At 39.9% G+C, this 20,116-nt stretch overlaps 1 protein-coding gene across 1 annotated transcript; it reads left to right on the forward strand.

The window, feature by feature from the left end:
• Positions 1-285: 285 nt before the first annotated feature.
• CFAP206 (cilia and flagella associated protein 206) lies at positions 286-18,299 on the forward strand. The gene is made up of 13 exons (XM_072855421.1): positions 286-395; positions 641-749; positions 2,437-2,520; positions 2,850-2,940; positions 4,054-4,242; positions 4,504-4,662; positions 5,592-5,800; positions 6,632-6,751; positions 9,295-9,493; positions 10,201-10,338; positions 12,356-12,549; positions 13,622-13,765; positions 16,806-18,299. The coding sequence occupies exons 2-13, from the start codon at positions 642-644 to the stop codon at positions 17,034-17,036; spliced, it is 1,866 nt and encodes a 621-aa protein (XP_072711522.1). The 5' UTR covers positions 286-395; position 641; the 3' UTR covers positions 17,037-18,299.
• Positions 18,300-20,116: the final 1,817 nt, after the last annotated feature.

Genomic DNA, 20,116 nt, shown 5'->3' on the forward strand with positions numbered 1-20,116 from the left:
ATGGTTTGTGTGCACATATAGATGTTTATGTACAGATATACATTTATTCCTACGCCTCTGTATGCATGCGTTCGGAACGTATGCAGGCAGGTATGTATATATGCTTTGCACGTACACACACACACGTATTCTGATAAACACGTATTTCTCTACGTGCACCTCTGCGTCGTAAGCAAGCGCACGTTTTGCGGAGGCAGAGGGGTACCCGCGCAGGTGCACGCGCACCTCCACGCGCGCACGCGCACCTCCACGCGCGCACCCGCAGTGCTCCCCCCGCGGCGGCAGCAGCCGAGGCCGGGGCGCGCCGCGTCCCCATGGCAACGGCGGGCGGCGGGCGCCCGCCTGCGGGCCGCTCTCGCCGTTTGCCGCCGGCCGGGCCGGGGCGGGGGGGGCAGGTGAGAGCGGGAGGTTTTGGGGGTGCCCGGGGCGGTGGGAGCGCTGCGGGGTGGGGAGGGGGGTGCCCCAACCAGCGGCGACGGTGTGGGAGCGGCGGGGCCGAGGGGGCTGCTGGGCGGCGGGCGGCTCCTCGGCCGGCGGTACCGGGGCCAGAGGGACCCTCAGCCTCTTGAGGAGAAACGTTGAAGGACGCACGTGAAATCTTAAATAAACGTTAATCCCGTTAACGTGCGTGTTTGTCCAGTATGTCTTGCGACCAGACCGAAAGTGTCATCAAGAAAATCGTTCGTGAAATCGGGCAAGAATGCGCCGCCCAGGGACAAACTATTTCTGAAACCTTGGTGGCGTTCATGGTAAGCGCAAATTAAATGTTTAGGGTGATTTTTTAATTATTATTTCATCTGGTTGTTTTTCTAATCACGTTCAAATTCCGTTGTGATCCGTAAAATATTAAGATAAATGTGTGTTGACAGCATATAGATCAGAAGTTTCAAACCTGGGTGCCCGTAGCTTGGCAGTTCAAACAGGTTTTAAGGCTTTTGTGAGGTAGGGGCTTAATTTTACATACGATGAATAGTTCCCCCGAAGTTGCTGACTGACACTGCTTGGGCTGAATGACGTGAAGCGAGGACATAAATCATTCCTTTGGTCTTAAAAGTCAACAAACCTCAACTGGCAACTTCATGGCAGCCTGTTGGCTGCCATGGCTTCATGGCAGCCCAGGCTGAGATGGTGGCAGCTGAGGCTTTTGGGGGTGAGTTGAACTTCCAAACAGCTCAGCTTCTGATAGCCTGCATTGGGGTGTTCAGTGATATTCAGTGTAGGGCCCTAAAAACCTGAAAAAGTACTTCATTTCTCTGAAATGCTATCTATGCGAATATAAGGCCCTGAAAAGGCTGCAGGTCCTGAGTCCTGGGACCTCTTTGAACTCCAACTCAGAGGTCTCCCTCAGTTTACTTCTAGAGGCAGATAAACCATTTTTTCTTTCTAAAGTGAAAATGAGAAGTGTTCCCAAGCTTTAATAACATTTCTTCCCACTCTTTCATAAATGAACAAAAAGGCATGATGCACAAGTGAATGTTTATTGCAGCAGCTATATTTATTCTTTGACGTTTACCTCTTCCCTCTATTGTGATGGACTCTTTTGTTTGTTTCTCTGTTTAGGCTGGGCCAGGTAGTATAAATGGGCTGAATATTTGAAGGAGTGGGCTTGGATCCCACTTAAACTAAAATGAAATTGAATCAATCTCAGTGTTGTCCTTGGTAGACAACTATAAGTATCCTAAAAACATTATACACTTTGGCATCTCATCTTAGGATACAATGGCACCGCTGCACAATATAGTCTGAATGCCTCTGCAAAGCTGTGTTTGCAGAAAGATGGAGCTAGGTTCTTTCTTTATTGATGGTATAAAAACAGAATCAGCTCTTGATAAACCTGTATATGAATGGTTCACAGCAGTACTGTTAGTCTGCCATTTTTTTTCCTAAAGGCAACACCATGCCTTTAAAAAATACATTGGGATCAAAAGCAATATTAATTGTAAGCATGAAAATTTTCATGGGCAAAAACCTATTGCATGTGGCTGGCAAGATACCCAGCATGCATACCAGTTGCAAACATGCACGTATTTCCCTGTATGTAGAACCCTAGGAATTTTTTTATCCAAATGGTAAATGTTTATACTGATGGGTGCAACACCAACTGAGAAGTCTATAAACAGCCATGCTAGATTTTTATTAAATTTTACTTTGAAAAATATTTTTCCAGGAAATTTTTAAAAGAGCTATATTTAAACATTTCTCTGCAAAGTTTGCATCACAAATAGACTTTCTTTTTCCACTTATGTCTGAGAACTGAGATTGAAACTGGCAACACATGTGAAATGAAGTAACTTTGTTTCATTATCAAAGATTGAAATGGAAAAAAAGAATAGTAAAGAAATACCGACTGCATCTCAGATTTTTCAGAAAAAAAATGGTTAGTTGCAAAGAGTATATGTTGAGATGTAAATTAATAGCTTTCTTTTGGCAATCTAGGTGAAAGCTGTTGTTTTAGATCCAAGAAATGACTTTAATGTGGATCGAATCCTTACAAAGAAAGATGTGCAAAATCTTATCCAGGTAATTCTGACATGATGTTGAGAGTCAGTACTTATCTAAGAATGTAGCATTATTTGCTACCTGTCCTGTAACTAAAATGCCATTTTGTTTTGATATGAACACTTTCAAAATTTTAATGATACTTTATTCTCATGGTTCTGTAGCTAAAGGCTGGACTATGTGTTTCCTCATGTAAAAAAATGCCTTATACTTCATAGTGTTTACAGTATGTCAAGAGAGTGGTAGGGAGGGGGCTCTACTGACATTGTGAAACGTGTAGCATAGTCACTGTCAGTTCAGATGTTTCCCCTGTGATGAGAAAGAACTCACTTCTCTGTCTCTCTTCTTAGCTCTGTGTTACCAGGCTGCTTGACACAACAAACCCATCCCTGAGCACAATTAAGATGCAAGTTTACTTTGATACGAACTATGCAAACCGAGGTAATTTCAATATAAAGAAATGTTTTAATAGAAGAAGTTGATGCTGAGTTTAGGGTTTAATATCCCTCTCTGTAGGGCTAATAATGATTCCTGTTAAATGACTGCTGGCAGTAAAGCAAAATAGAAATCCCTGGAGAAATGTACTATATACAAGTATGGTGTTTCATTATGGATATAGTAGGGAAAAATTTACATTAGATTTAAGAGTACACTCACCTCATCCTGTCTGAGAGATTTACTGAATGTTATGTGTTAGATAGCTTGAGAATAATGTTTTCAGATGCAGTGGCTATCTGCCTTCAGCAAGAAAAACTTGTGCTGCACCTGTGTATCTGAAAGAGAACCAGTACCCAGAACTGCACTCATGTATCTGAAAGAGAATTTGATGTTTTATCAATATCCCTAACTGAGATGAGCAATCTTGAACAATCAGTTACAGTTTTAACCAAGTATGTTTTGGTCTCATCAGTGGTAACTTCATATGGTCTGAGAATGGCAATATGGAAGAAAAATGAAATTAAATGGGGAGAATGTCTCTGCTGTAACTTCAGACCTCAATGGGACAGTGAGGGCTGGCTGGGACACAGAAGACACAGAACAAGAGTAGACAAAAAATAAACATTTCTGTGTGAGGAGGTCATGAAAATGTTTTCTTGTTAGCATGGATTAAAACCAAAAATTAGCAAAACTAGAAAGCTGCTCCAAAGTATTCTGGACTCAGTAAGCTCAGTAAGCTCAATAAGTCCAGTAAGATTCAGAGATCCTGAGTAGTGGTCAGATCTGGGCACGTAACTTCAGGTGTGCATGAAATATGTGTGTGTGTGTCAGGTCCTACTGCAGTCAGGGGAGTCCAGAGAGCCAGAGACTTGCTGCTTAATTTAGCCTGAATAGTTCTCTGGACTCTACTGACTGGTGTTAATCATGCTAATTATGTTAATGTTTAACTCCACTGTTGTTAATTGTAACGGTATGGTACCTTGAACATCTCTTCCACATATCTGTGCTTCAAAAACCTTAAGTTGGTGCTCTGACTGTGGAAATTACTTTCACCTTCTGTATAACCCAAATTCCAAATAATTTAGACAGCATTTTCTAACAATCCTTCTTTCCTAGCTGAATTACTCAGCGAGCAGCACTGTGTCCTGGAGGAAAGGCTGGCTCCTGTGGTCAGAGATATTACAGACAGTCGTCCTTGTCTGCAAAAAGAAATGGAGAATGTGTATCGAAAGATAGTTAGCTACGTGCTACTGAGGTCTGGCCTGGGATCCCCAACAGATATTGAGGTTGTCAGGGAGGTAACAGGTCAGTAAACTCCCAGCTGTGAAATTGGGCTTTTCTTATTGAAAAATAAAATTTCACCTTCTCTTTGCTGCTCTTTAGATACAGATGTGGTAAACGGTGATGAAGGCTTACTAGCCAAACTGTCACTGCTCAGCCTTGAAGTCTAAATTTGCCATGGATTTGCTACTTTTTGCAGTTGTTCAGGAGAGGGTATTTTTGCTTGTTTAATGATTTTCTGTTCGCTCACATTGAGGGTTTTCTCACCCTTTGTAATGCTTGTAGCTGCCCTGCAGAGTGTATTCCCCCAGACAGAGATGATTACTTTCATCTCACTCAGTAAGAAGAACAAAGAGCAACAGCTGAAAAATCTTGCCATGCTAGTCACAGGAATTCGGTTGTACAACAAGGAATGCAGGAAAGGAGGAAGCAGCATTGATGACTGTAAGTAGACAACTGCATTTGGGCTGTGTGTTCCCAATTAATTCTTCCTGGCCTTCTTCACTGGGGTGGCTCCAATAATATCCCATCTCTCTAGATAAACAGCTTTGACTCAGGGTCTGTAAACCTGAAGGAAAAGTACATATTTGGTATTTAAGTATAGGTTTCCATGTAGGCTACTCCTTTTTAGCTAAGAGGGAGTCCTATGCAGTTGATGTGGAAGGATTATATGCATTAACTTCATGCACTAATTTACCTCATGATAACTTTTCCCTGATCCCTTGCCATTAAGTGAATTAAATATGTAATGTCTGCCTTTAAAAGCACTTAATTAAAATCTTGAAAGGACACTGTCAATCCAATTACAATTTTCTGTTGCATATGTGTAATGAGAAGTTATAAAAGGTGCTGGGGCATTATCAGTATTCTGGTAATTTAGAGTAACCTGTTCAGATTCTTAACATGTTCTCAAAAATCTTTTGCATTTTGAATCCTTGCCAGTGGAAATATTTTTGTGAATATGCATGTAGTATTGTAGCTCAGTGTGGAGACTTCTTTGAAAGAAAGGTCTGCAGCCCAGTTTTAGAGGAAACTGAGAAATGACAATTGTGCATATTGCCTAAAGTCTCTCAGGAAACCCATGTCAGTCATATCAACTGAACTGCATCTACTATAAAGCAAGTTTTCTCACAGTCCTTGGCTTGGCTGTGTGTGATATTTCCACACCTGTAATTCTGACTGTTTGGAACCACTTGACTAGTAAGATACAGTGGTTGAATCTCGTATGCAAGCATTTGGAATGCATGAATATAAGGACAAAATTTAGAAATGTTATTGGAAGTCTTCTTTGCTCAAATACTGCACTGTAATCTTTTGCTAATGATTTAAATAATTCTTTTTATATGTATCTCATATTTATTCTGTATAAACAGTGCCAGCCATTCTGAATGAAGCCATTCCATCAGCTACACGGACTGTCGATGAAGGTCTTAATACTTGCCATATGCTAGCCCACCGGTACACAGCTCTGTTGGAATCTATGCAGGAAGACCAACACAGATATACACAGCTTAGTACTTTTAAATTAAAAGAAGCACTGTTCAATGTGAGACAATATGAGGCCTTCCTTTGCATCCTTCTGGTGAGATACCATCATGTTATATCCTGTGCGTTTTTATTGAAGATGGAATGTCTTCAAGTTACCTATTTGTACAGGACGAAATATAAGAAAAAATATTCAGAAATAAATGAAATAAAATTTATCTCAATATATAAGAACCTACATCATCTGTCATGCTGAACTTTGTACATAACTGGCTGGGTTTGGCTACTGTCAGGTAAAACACAAAACGAATTAATTGTTTGCTGCAGTGCAACTGTGCTTCCATTTCATTTCTGGAGATTTCCTTTTTTGGTTTAATTCCATTAACAAAGGACTAAAAAAGTAGGACTTTTTTCTTGGTTGCATATTGGTAGTCACTCTGCCCCAAAAGGCATGAGAGAAAAAAATCTCATTTAATCCATAAATCACCTCAATTTTAGTCTGCAGACATCCCCAACACATATGGAGTCATCAGAAGTCTTTGAAGAATACGATTTAAAGTCTTTAAACTTGTTTTGTTTATGAAGACCTTTTCATTTGTCTTTTGAGAAACTGCAGGATTGTATTAGTTTTTCCTGTATATCATAAAGCTTGGAAAAATATTTATCTTTTAAATTTTTTTCAGTTCTCTTCATTATAAAAATGTAGAGGTTTTCTATAAAAATTACTAGTATATGATTGACAGAAGCACCTGGTTTTATACCTGAACACTTAAGGAAAAATGTATTTTGTGGAAAGTTAGGGTGCATTTCGTTCCTTAAAACAGTTGTCTGAAAATAGTTGAATGAAGAGATCCAAGTAGATACTTATTACCAAATGCTTGATTTTTTGACTGTCATACTTCTTACCTGAAGTAAGTTCTCTTTCCAGTCTGATGCAATTACAAGTGCTCAAGAAGTTGAAAAGATGAATGTGCAGTTTGCAGCAACAATGGAGCAGCTGAAAAACACAGTGCAGAATAAGGTTTCCATAGATACCAAAGAAGTTTTTGTAAGTATTTTGAATGGGAAACCTATTTCTTCTTAATTGTAAAAAAATTGTAAAGTATTACAAAATACTTTACCAGTGTATTTATGTATAGTTTGTGTTAAGAAAAAGGCTACATTATTTTCTCTCTACTATAGCAGCATCTGTGATTTTTGAAGGGGCAACTAAACTAAAATACTTGATCTCAAGGTAAAAGAAAAGCAAGGTACAAAGAAGAGGAGAAACAATTAAATGGTATTTTACTGTAAGTGTAGAGTCATTTGTCAGTATCTGTAGATTTACAGTGATATTTTCCTGGTTTGTGTAAATATTCTCCTGTTTCTTGCAGAAATAGTAAGAACACAATGATGACAGATAATGGCACATCAAAAGTGTGATTCTCTTAAAGTCCTTTCAGATAACAATTCCTGTAATTACAGTATGACTCCTTGATATGATTTTTCTAAAGAAATCAGGTTTCTGTGATGGGGGTTTTAGCCTCTTTGTCCCTCCCAATAGCTTCTGCACCTGTTGGCCAGTTTCAGTCAAATTTGTGAGAGTCTGGAGATCTCAAAATATGTCATTTGCTGCAAGTTTTGTGAAAAACAAGCAACTAGAGAGACACAGTTAGAGCCCTCCTAAGATTGAGCCTGAAATGGGAATGCCACAATTACCTGCTGGTTTGTGTGCTGTCTGGCCAGTGAGCAGCCACATACCTCTGCACGATTGATGTTCTGTACTGTTTCACCGTTAGTTGGGAGCTACGGGACGTGGGAGGGAGGTGTTGGAGGAAGAGGGAATGAGTGATGCGAACTGCAGGTATTGTGAAGGAGGGTGCTCAATGACCCTGTGAAAACCTGGGATTGTTATGATGGCATGGTGTAAAGGAAATGGGAGAGAAATATGTCAGAAACCAGCTTCATTTAATTTGCTTTTCATGGAAGAGCTCATTATTTTGTGTGATATGTCTGTCATTTTAATTCCTTGTAGTTAGCTGTTGAACTAGCATGCAGTTCATACATATGTTAGGTTATATTTCATCCTTTTAAACAAATAATTAGAAAGCAAAATAAAGTCTACTGTGGAGGAAGGAGGAAGGAAGATCATGCCCCCACCACCTACTCAGAATATTTTTTACACTTCCTGTAAGGGCATCTGAGCTGGAAACTCATGGGAACGGCACTTGAACTGAGGTGCATCTCAGATGTGATCTGACGCTTCAGTTTATGTGTGCTTGTGATTTTATAAGCCAGATGTTCTCATTTGGAGAACATTTTCCCCTCTCATCCAGCTGCTCAAAGCAGTTTTTTCGCTTCTTCTGTATCTTTGTGGGGCTTAAGTGACTGATATACATGTTACCCTTTTCCCTAGAAGCTGTCTGCTGTTGTCTGCTTCCTTCCTAGTTTTTCTTCTCTCTTCAGGTTGGTTAGTTGTTTTCTCTTCTATGCTGAAGACAGAATATATAATGCCTTTTGATTTCAGGTCTTTTGCAGGTAGAGATTCCTCTGTTAACACACTTTTTAAATAGTTCTTCTTGTCTTGTTCTCAGCTACTTGCTGAGAAGCTGGATCCTCTACAAATGTAGAGAATGAGGGCATTCTGCCTTTTAAAAACCATAGAATAAGGCCTATATTTGTGGTAAACATTTGTTTTAGGAAACAGAGTAGATTTCATTAATATTCTTTGTTTATTTTAGTAAGAATGATTTTGATCTCGCTGCCCTTCCTTTAGTTTCTTCCATTTTTGTAACCATAAAATTTCCACAGCGTTAGTGATGCAGATGAATTCCAGAGCTGACTCAGTTGGCTGTTCTTATAATAATATTGTTAACATGAATAAAATATAATGTTGTTAGTGTCCATTTCAGATTTGTTGAATCTCTTCCCATAAACGCTCTGTGTGTTTAGATGTTAACAGGGCACATTTTATGTCACTGTCATTGAAATCAGCATTTATACTCAAAGCTTGTAGGCTTCTCTATGTGTGTACACCTGTATGTCAGCATCACTGCTGGGAATGGCAGCGTCCAGTTTTGTCCTGAACCTTGTACCACTCTGAAGAGGCTTGCACACCATTAATTTGACACACATGATGGCTTGGGGGCTGTGGTACTAAGTCACTCTGGAAGCAGGGCAGACAAGATAACAAAGCCTGATAGTTTGTACATATAGGTGTGGTTTTACTTCATTTGGTAGTTAACCAGGTGCATTTCTTCTGGTCCCTCTTATTCTTGTACACATTATTTTCAGTTATAAAACTGTATTGTCAGTGAAGCGCTCAATTCCAAGCATGGTCTCAGAGTAACGTATTGGGGAAAGGCTTTGGAGTAAAATGTAGAAAAGTACCATTCTGGCCTATGGGCATACATGCTGGACGTATGTGCTTTGGGCATACGTGATGGGAGCTCCTCTTACAATGCCCAGGAGTTCTCTTGGAATTTCTGGATGCTGAAGGCCTTGGAGATCAGCCCCGCTTTGTTCATAGCAGGGATTGTTGTGTATGGCACTTGAGTTACGCTGCAGACATAAAACAAATCTGGATTTCAGATAATTTTCTTTATTTTCTAGCCTCTCTTTGTTGCACTTTCTAACCTCTGGACCAGCTTTCAGGATGAGATACTACTGCTAAGCTTCCTCACAAATATGACTAACAATCTCCAACAGTTCTCGGAAATCCAATCACAGGTTTTTCCTGAGGAAGTGCTAACGTCTCTTCTGGAAGGAGTGACTGTGAAAAGTGATGAGGAAAGGATAAGAGAAACCACGGGTACTGAAAGTTACTACTTTTTTGTTTTCTTCCATTTTCCGAGATTTTGTGGTTTGAATTTTTTTTACAGAAAGGTGCTACACATTGATTTTTTAATAACCAGAATTTGCACAGTAAATGAAAATGAGTCTTGAAGTGTGTGGATTTATTTTTCATGTAGTGTAGTTTGGGCTTTTATTTTTATATAGAAAATATATTAAATATACCTACTAGATACAAACATACCTTATAAAAATGGTAGAATGGTCAGTGAATAATATTTCTACATTTTTTGGACATTTCTCAAGTTTTTTTATGTCTTTTTATACCTTTCAGAACTTCTGAAATGGAGGGAGGAACAAAAAAGCTAATTTAATGGGGCTTTGGTTACCAGAAGTATTTGTAAGATGGTATCCCTAGTAACCAAGTTGTACTCCAGGGGATTTGTAATGCATGAGTGGGTGAAAACAAAATAGAAGAATAAGATATTACCTTCCTGTTGCCATCCCCTGTTCCAAAGAAAACTAATGCTACTAAGAAGGCTTCTGCAGGACTGATTTTTCAGTAGGATCTCTCTTAAGGCAGGGCTAAAGTTTGGCTTTTGGGATCTTGGCACTGCAGGTCATCCTGTGAAGAGCGCAGTAATCCGGTCATCCTGTGACATTATTATATTTTAAACATCTGATGTTTTGTTACTGAAATCCTTCCTTTGTTAAACCTTTTCTTAGGAATCAGAGTGAATGTTTCTGATTTCAAGAACCAAGAATGGCTTTTTCCAGAGACTACTGATAATTTTGACCAGTTGCTAATCCAGTACCATGGTTTCTGTGCACATGCAATTGGTGTGAAAGGCTTCACCCTCCCAGGTATGCTTTGTAGTTAGGTCTTTTCCATACTTTCTGTGTACACAAGTACTAGTGAAAATGTAAAGACATGTTCTGAATGCAACCTCTTACATCAAAGTTGGAGTGCTGTATTTTCATGCTTGTAATTTTCACCCCAGATAACTTATTTCCCCTGTTAAAGTATTTTTCTTTTAAAAATACACAAATAAACTGCCCTAAATAGAAGGTAGGAGGGCTTCAAGAGAAAGTAGGCATGAGCAAGCAGAGGCAGAAACAAGATGGGATACATGAATGTTTCCTCCTGCTATATGTGCATCTGTATAACCTACACAGGTTTGTTTATTGTTGTTAATGTGTTTTAATACAGGCATAAGAAAATGGTTATTCCTTCTATTTTGTGTATCTATCTGTTGCAAACAGACCCACTCATGCCTACATCATATGTATTTTTAAACAGTGGATATAAAGTACCAAAAATCTTCTCTGAAAAGAATGCAAAAATGCACTTGATTAAGTCAACTAATCATAGGATATTTTTTTTTGTTCTAGGGTCATTTGTCTTGAAAGCAAGCCTTATTTCAGCTACCCCATCAGTTCATGTTTTCTGTCTCCCTATCCTTTATAGAACTCATCCATATAGAACTTTCTTAAACCTACAGGAGGTTGGGAGGAAAATACTGCCATTTCTTGGCAGTATTAAAAAATAGATACTTCAACGGCAATGTAAATTACTTACACTTATGTAGTATTGCATATGAGAACAGCTGTCCTGGCTTGGACTGCAGGTCTCTCTAGCCTGTATCCAATTTCTGGATGTGGTCAGTCATGAACACTTGAAGATTATGAGAAATCAAGTAGGAATGATCATTCCTTAATTATATCCTTCCCTGTTCTAGCAGTCAGTGGTTATGGGATTTCCTCAGATAAATGTTGTGCCTGTACCTTTCTGTTGAATAATCCTTGACAGAGGTTTTTCATTTATCTAAGTGCTTTTTGAATCCATTTAGAGTTTGCCATGGGATATTCTTATTGTAAAAGAGTCCCACAATTATAATTATATCTACTATGAAAAGGTACCTCTTTTTGAGATGGTTTTAAGCTCTGGCTTGATAATTTCATCAAAGACCTGATAGCCTTTCTATTAGGAAAATTAGAAAATAGTAATTTTATATTGCACACAATTCATGGTTTTATAACCCCATATCATATTATTTCTCTTCAGTTGCTTCTTTTTAATGCTGAAGAGGCCTCTTTCTTTAACCCCTCCTTCTGTGAAAGGTATCCAAGCCTCTGATCACTCCTAACTCCCTTCTTTTTACTTTTTCTTACTCTGTTGTGTTGGAACAAAATGTAGTACTACAAATGTAGCATATAGGTTGTTATAGTGTTGTTTTTTTCTCTCCCTCTGTTTGCATCCTAATAATTCCTGACATTCTTTTTGCTTTTTTGATTGCCACTGAGTAGTGCCATTTAGTATTTTCAAGGCACTATCTATGATGATTCTAAGTCTTTCCTAGGCAATGACAGCTGAAGCAGAGCCTGTCACTGTCCTTGAGCTCAATTTGTGTTTTCCTATATAAGTTATTTGGCCTTTAAAGACATTTTCTCTGTTAATTTATTGTCCAGCTTGTCAGCTGCTTCATCTGCTTCTTCAGTTAATTTCAGTGTTATGCCCTTTGGTATAAATGGACTGCTGATCTGCAATAAAATATTTGCTGGAGATTATAGGGGAAACATTTGTGGGTATGGGCAATGTTTTCTTATGCCTTTGCTGTAGGTGTTTTATCTGTTGTTCTTCTGACAAACATGCACTAAGGCATGCTGGATGTGAACTGATCAAAAGCAGTTGTACTGCCTTAACAAAATAGGCTTTTCTATATTTAAAAAGCTTACTTTCAGGGATTTATTCTGATTTCGTAAAAAAAGGAAGTGAAACTGACTTGAAGGAAACACAGAATCTTGATTACAAATGTCTTTGGTATTGCATATCATACTGTTTGCTATTTTATTTTGTGGGGTTTGTTTTGGGGTTTTTTAGGAAATCCTGCTATTGGAATTTTGAAGCACAAGGAGAGATGTTATGTTTTCAGTTCCAAAGAAGCTGCATACTTCTTTGCTCAAGATCCAGATAAGTTCATTCAACTGAATGTAGAAAAAGCAAAAGAACATGCAGAGCTAATTCAATTGCTCGAGCTTCGGCATCAGTTTGAATACCTTGTTCCATATGCACAGGTACAGATTGCCCATGCCTCTTGCTGAACAGCTGTTGGGTCACTGGTTGGTCTGTCCTTTCTAGAACATAAAGAGAACAGATAATACCCATCTTTAGAAAATAAGTATAATCATCTGCCTATCACACAGAATGTCTGAAGGTCCATCTTTTCCAGGTCTTCAGGGTGTTGATAAGAAACATTTTCCCTTAATGTTGTTCTCACCTTATCTCTTCATAGGAGAATATGTAGAGCCGAAGGATTGTGGCAGCGGTAAAAGCTGTTTGTCCTTAGCCTAGGAAGATCACGTGTCTGATGTTTCTTTTCCTCATTTTTGCAAAAGCAGCTTAAGGGACAGTCAATAAATGCAATAGAAGATAAGCCAGCTACCATATTACCTGGAGCTTTAGCTCAGCAGTTCATCAGTATGTGCTGGATGAGGATGTAGTGATATCTGGGGACAGGAATTATAGAATATATTACAAAATGAAAGGGCATTTATTAATAATGAACACAACAGTGACAACAGTGCTACCATGTGAAATCCAAAGACTTGGTTTGGATTCATAGATGTTCTCTGTGATACGTTGTGAATTCTAGGTCCCTAGCAATACAAAGGATGTAGTCTTGAACTGGCCCTTGGTGAGAAAGGTATGGTTTATAACCTGGCTCTGGCAGAGATGTAAGCGCTTCTCCTGATTACGATTTGTGATTTGTAGTCAATTCATAAAGATAAACTGAAGTCCCTGCATCATAAAATACGTGTGGTGGTGGTGGGATCCCCTTTTATCAAAATCCAATGATTAAAGCACTCACCTGGGATGTGGAAGTCTGAAATTCAGCTGTGGCCTCTGCCTAAAGGGTTTTCTGTCAGAAATTAAATCCATCAAATACTTAATGGTTTCCTCTTTTTCAGCAGGGGCAGGGGGAACAAAAATATTTTTAATGTAAAAATCGTTATCCACTTGCGGTTTGCAAGTTTGCAGGTTTTCATCTGCTTTTAAGAAGTAGTATATCCATATGCTGTCTTTCTTAGATGTCTGTATTCTTCTCATTAATGCCTTGTTTGGTTTTGTTTTTTTTTTTTCATCCAGGCCAGAAATGCAGACAAATGTTTGATGAAACCAACCACAAAATGTGACAGCAGTACTCAAACTGATACTCATATCTTGCCTCCAACTATTGTGTCGTCCTATGAATGGAATGAATGGGAACTGAGAAGGAAAGCTATAAAATTGGTTTGTATTGTTATTACCAGATATTCATTACTGGATAACAAAGTACAGAATAAGTTATTGTAAACTTTTGTTCCTTGCAACATAAGTCTAATCTTATTCAAAGATGCACACTTCCGTTACAACTGGCTCAAATTTTTTTTTTCAGGTATTTTCTCTCCGTATTTCTAGACTTTCTTATTCTCCCACTTTTTCCATATTTTTCCCCAATTTTTTGAGCAGTGCTTCCACTGCCATGTCCATTCATTCCAAATTTTTCATTTGCCTTCTTTAAGTAATAAGAGTTTGTTGATTAGCATTGAATTTTTAAGTTGTTTCTCTACACTGAAATAAATTTAAAGTTCGAAGATATTGCTATATGCTTTCTTTGTAAGAAAAAGTTGCAGGAAGGTTTGGGTCAGGCAAAACTTTGTTGCAAGTTGAGCAATTTATATTAATATTCATCACGATCAAGTAAGAAGAGGAAAAATGTAGTAACTGGCAGAGAGAATGGTTAGGAATACCTTTGGATGTGTTTGACCCTGCAGAAGCTTTCCTTGAGCTAACTTATCCATCCTTGAAGGGTATCAAAGCATGAGGCCTTTTTTTTTTGGCCTTTTTTTTTGCATAATGAAATATTTTTCATTTTATCCTGACTCTTTAAGTTTGCTAAAACCAATCGTGCTTTTTTGGGAAAAAAAAAAAAAAAAAATTCCCTCTTTCATGTAGGACGAATCCAGAGAGGTAAGAAACAGAGCAAGTAGGTTTTGTGTTGTATATATAATCCAGAGGAAATGTTTGTTATACTACCATGATGATCCCCTGATGGATTGGAAATCACAGTCTGTCCACAGAAGGTTAGCCACGTACATAAAAGCTTTTAAAGTAACAGTATATATTTAAAAAGCTTCTTTCTATGGTTTGCCAGCACATGCAGTTGTCAAGGTATAGCACCTGATTTTCACAATTCAGTCAAAATGAACTTCTGAGTACAGGGAATATTGCAGTTACCAATATCAACTGGACACAGAGTACTGCAGGGTTGATTATTTTTTTTCTGCAAACAGATGCACTATGGAGGCCTGTGGTCTACTGTGCAGCCTGTTTCCTTCCTGCTGTTCTTTTTGCCATTAAATCTCCAACATTATAAAAGGAAAACAAAATTTTGGACTGAGAAGTCTTGCCAGTGTTAACTGGCTTATAAAGGATTCTCAGTAATAGTTGTTACTGAGGTATATAAAGAAGCCAATTAGGTTTACAAGAGGCCTAGCTAAAAGCCTCCTTTGCTTCTGTAATGGACAAAAGTACATAAATAAATGTTAGATGTGGTCAGTGGTTTCTCTTTAGTGTAAGCAAAGGTGGATGTTTTCCAATAGCTGAGCATGAAGACCATTCACAAGCAAATTTGTAGCTCGTTAGTTTGAAATATTTAGAGAAAGTACTTTAAAGTACTAAGGGTGTTTTAGCCTCAGCTGTCCATACGGGAGATTAGTGATGCTGAGTTAAACAAAAAATCCCAGATGCGTGCAGAAGTGTTTTATCTACAGTGACTATGCTGAATTTGTAATATAGAGGTGATACAATGTTTAGAATCCAAGTGCTAAAATAACAGAAATAGCTTACCAATGCATCTGTGAATTGATACTTTTAGGGGAGCATCAGACATATTTGTGGGTTTTGTGAGAGGATGAGCTCATACGCCTTGGGTTTTTTTTCTGTTGTTCATACTTAGCCAGAAAACTTGCAGTGATAGGAAGTGTTAAAATATGAGTTTGTTAGAATACCTATTTGATGTTAGAAGTAAAATTTTCAGTGCACATTTGTTTCTCTGTGCAAGCATAGTTCCTTGCAATAGCATACATTCAGTTTTCAAGAGGGATAAACTTAACAGAGAAACAGTATCTCATGCCTGCTCTTGTTATGTCATTAAAACCTTCAGAAAAAAAGACTAAAATATTGTCTTTCTTTCTGTGCCATCTCTTCTGTAAATTCCTTATTGTTCTTTTCTGTATTTTCCTTGATGACACTGTGCATAAGATTCAGTTGTAGAATAAGATAATGAAATGTGTCTACATATAGGTGCTTCAACTTCCATTCCAGTTGATAGAGACCTAGCTAGTGGCGTCTGGAGCATATTTTGACTCACGCTGATACACACACCGAATTTGGCCAACTTCATCACTCTCCAGCTTCCACTGACTCCAGTCTCTGCTGTCTGGACTGGACTCCAGGGACTTTCTCACTTACATGTAGGGGTTTGGATCCAACCACATGAGCCTGGATTTTGTATATTTCAATGACAACATTATGTCATATGATTTACAGCATTTTACATCATTGCTGACATAGAAGGCTTACTGGAATAAGGAACATTTTGTTGTTTCAAGTGCTGACTTTGTAATATTAACTTTGTGAGAAGTGGTTTTGTTGTGCAGTTTCTGTGATTAAACAGAGCTTTAATCATAAATTACCTTACCTTTTGCCCCTTGCCAAGGGGTTAATAAGCAATGTCTCGAAAGAAGGCATTTTTTCCCTTTTATCTGGTACTTTGTGACACCAACACCTAAACCTCATCACATTTGGTTTGAAACCAGACAAAGGCTTAATCCTTTAGTTTGGTTATCCACAATGTTTGGGATCCTCAAGCTTGTTTCAGATGCTCAAAGCAATTTATCTGCCTGCCATCCCATCCAGTGTGCTTTCAGACTGATTGAAATTTAATTTGAAGTGCTGGAAAAGCTTAGCATGAAAACAACATTTTATTCGCACAAAATAAAGGCTCCAGCATTTAACAAAATTTGAAGCACAGTGACCAAAGGAAAACAGGAAAGTAGTAAGAGGCTGAGTTAAAATTGTGTGGGCTACATACAGTGCTGGTCACACATCCTGTTAGGTCAGGAGGTATCCAATCACAGTTGCAACTGTGTATTAACAGTAGGGTGTGGGCCATGTTCCAAGTTTGTGAAGCCCATAGATGTAAAATATACAAACACACGTAAGTACACACTAGTGCTAAAACGTTCAAACAAAATTTTGCTTAATCTGATTCTTTTTGTGTCTTTAGGCCAATTTGCGCCGCAAATTAACTCACGCTATGCAGACTGATCTCAGCTATATGAGAAGAGAGAACTCCACCCAAGTGTACTTGCCAAAAGATGTTAGCACCCAGACTAAACGTGACAACTCAAGCAATGTACCCAGACCACAGATTTTCTTGGAAGGTCTCCGAGGAGGATCATCTCCTACTACTCATATGGTCGAAGTAGACTTAACAAGAGCAGTAGATGAAGCCTAAGTGAAAGTGAGAAACCTAAAGATATATATTGAATGTATATTAAAAAATCCCTGCATATATCTCAATTAAGATACAAAAGATTTTACTGTGTCCGTTGATTCCAGGAGCAGTTGATTTATTTCATTTACCTTATCTGTTGGGGCTGCTGACTGGCATTAAGTGATAGAAATGATAAGCCTGAAACACCCAGATTTTAAACAGCAATTTAGAATCAAGATGTTCCCCAAAGACTTTAACTTAAACTAACATTTAAATGTGTAGTGTGTGTTCTGGGATTTTCTTGAGGTTTTAATACAATGATTGCTTGCTGAAACACTGTCCTTAAGAGCCATGTCTTTGGTACGTGAAAAGGATAATGTAAGACATATAGCTTTTATGAGATACGGGGCCAATCCTGCAGCTCCTACGAGGCATAATTCCCATTGGTGTGAAACAAAACTGATCCCAAGAGCCACCCGAATGTCACAGCTCCACCCTTAGAGCAGAATCATCAAGAAGGTGAAATTAGCAAAGTGTGATCAGTCTAGGTCCTTGGGCCTGTCCATTTGCGCTGTCGTTATCTCAAGCGTCTTTGCAGGGTAATACGCGTTACGAGTGTAGGCCAAGGCAGGGAGGTCAAGAGGAGGGAATCTAGCTTGGATGGCTTTTAGGTCTCTAGTAATTTCTGTATTCATTGGCTAAACAGCGTGCTGGCTGAACACTGGAAACCATAGGAACTTGACCTCGGGGCACCTTTTTGAAAGCTCTGTTTCACTTGTGCTTGAAAAACTAAAGCACAACAGGAAAAGGTTTTTAGCTTTATTTCATTGTGGCAGTGAAATGTGTGCCAGGTCTGATCAACGCAACTGCAGCTAGTATTTCTGTTCTGACCACCTGAATCATTTGACCTTTAAGATGAAACATCTTCTCAAATGGAAGGATGGAGCTTTAAAATGGAGCTACTTTTCACAACAACAAAGAGCTCCACAAATTATTATCGGCAAAAAGTCCAGGTGCACAACTGTGATTGCCATAGGGTCTACTAAGGTTTCTAGGTCTCTTTTTTGGTCAGGTGCAGCATGGTGCAGCACGGTTTCCTGGCTCATTGTTACACAAGCTTGTGACAATGAAGCTCAAAGGTTCAAGCTACTGGGTGATTTTTCGGTGGCATTGTGCAGGACAGCATTCTCTTTTTGTTTAACTGTCTCCAAGGTTATCTGGCTTCACTTTTTTTAAGTTATACAGCTGGGACAAATCCACAAGGCATTATTAAAAAAAGAGCAGGAGGGGAGCACAGAAAAAAACTTAGCTAAATGGTTTCCACTAGGTGATTTTCTCTGTTGTGAAAAGAAACTAATCAGTAGCAGCCAGATGTGCTGCTCTGCCATGATTTTCAATAAGCTGGCACTGATTTTTAGATGTATTAATAAAAACTAATGAATAAAAAATAATGAATGCTATTACCAGCTGCAGCTTTTTTTATTAATTCAGAGAAAATAGCCTGTTGCTGCTTTCTTAAATACTTTTTGTTCTTGTGATCTCCATTTTCTCATACTTTTCTTTGAATCTTTATGTTGAAGTTATTACTTTTAACCAACCAACTGGTATTTTAAGAATACATAAATACATTTATTTAAAAGAAAACTGGTAAGTGAAAATCCCTTTTATCCCACTTACTCTTTTCCACTTGGAGAAGCTACCGCAGTATTGTAAAATACTGGGGAATACAACTGTAATCTCAGTTTTGGCACGGCAGAAACATCTCAGTACGTAAGAGCTTACTACTGGCAATGAGAAATACACGTGTGAGATTCCTGGGTGTTTACTACCAATAAAATAGTTCAGAAAAAAAGGAAAAGTTACTTTTCAAAATGGCTTTATTCATGTGAAAGGAGACAACGTTCAGTCGATGCCCACTTGAACTTGAGTTTTTCTTTATTTGAATCTGGTTCTTGGGTTCTGCTGGTGCACGGGTGAGCGTACTCACGATGGCCAGGCCGCGTGATACAGCGATAGCCTCCTAGCCAGGGCTTCGGTGACAAAGTGCGACGCTTGCCGTCGTCAGGCTTTAAGGTTACTCGAAGGCTAGCTCATCGCAGCGCACCGGCATCCTTTGCATTTACAGCTGGTTTGGGGGCTTTTTCCTTTTTAGATGGTGCTGCTTGGGGAGCACAAGGCAGGTACGTAGACAGCGGGAGACAGGCAGATTGCAGCGTACTTGACTTGAATTCCTTAAGCTTTACTCGATAATTCGCATGCATCGATAGTCATTAAAATCACCTGGTGGTTTTACGCCTGCCTGTTGCTGCACAGATTAAAGTATCGCTCCCTTTCCAAACCCTTACAGCCTCCTCGCTCTCCGAAGCGAGGCATTTTGTACGGCCTCTGCTCCCGCCGCAGCGTCCCAGCTGCCAGGCGGCCGTTCCGCGCGGGGAGCGGGCCTGGCCGGGGAGCCCGCCATGCCATCCCCCGCCGCGCCATCCCCCGCCGCGCTGGGCCGCCCGGCGCTCCGCCGAGCTCCCGGCCACGGCTTGGCCCGCGCCTTCCCAAACACCTTCCCTTGCACGCTCGCCGCGGAGAAACAAATTAGCCGGATAAGGGTTACGAGAGGAAGCAGATAAGTAGAAGCGGGTGCATTCGGCCAGCACACACCGGGAAAAAGCACTGTCCGCGCCGCGGTAGTGAAGCTGCTGCCTTCTCCTCTCTCCTCCCCACGCCCGTGGGAGCGCCGCCCGCGCCCAGCCCCCGCTCAGAGCCTCTTCCCCCGGGGGCTGACGGCGTGCCCCGCGGCGCGGCCGCCCACACCCGTTACGGGCCCGAAGGTGACCCAGCCCCCGGGAACACCGCGCCCGCCCCTTCGGTCCGCAGCCTGCCGCGGCTCGGAGGCTACCGTGGGGTGACGTTGCCTTCGCACAGTGCCCGCACCCGCCCTTTTGGCCAGCGCTCTCCCTTTTTTTCTCGTTTAAGGGCTAAAATCGGTAAAGGCTGAGAGTCAGCAGCCCGACTGCCTGCCAGGAGAGGGAGGCACCGCCCGCTTCCGCGCCCAGCCGCCGCCCTCCACCTCCCGGCGAGTGGGGGAGAGGGGCTCTCTAGGCGAGACG

The sequence above is a fragment of the Ciconia boyciana genome, chromosome 3 (genome assembly GCF_034638445.1).
Source record: "Ciconia boyciana chromosome 3, ASM3463844v1, whole genome shotgun sequence".
In the NCBI taxonomy this organism is placed as follows: Eukaryota; Metazoa; Chordata; class Aves; order Ciconiiformes; family Ciconiidae; genus Ciconia; species Ciconia boyciana.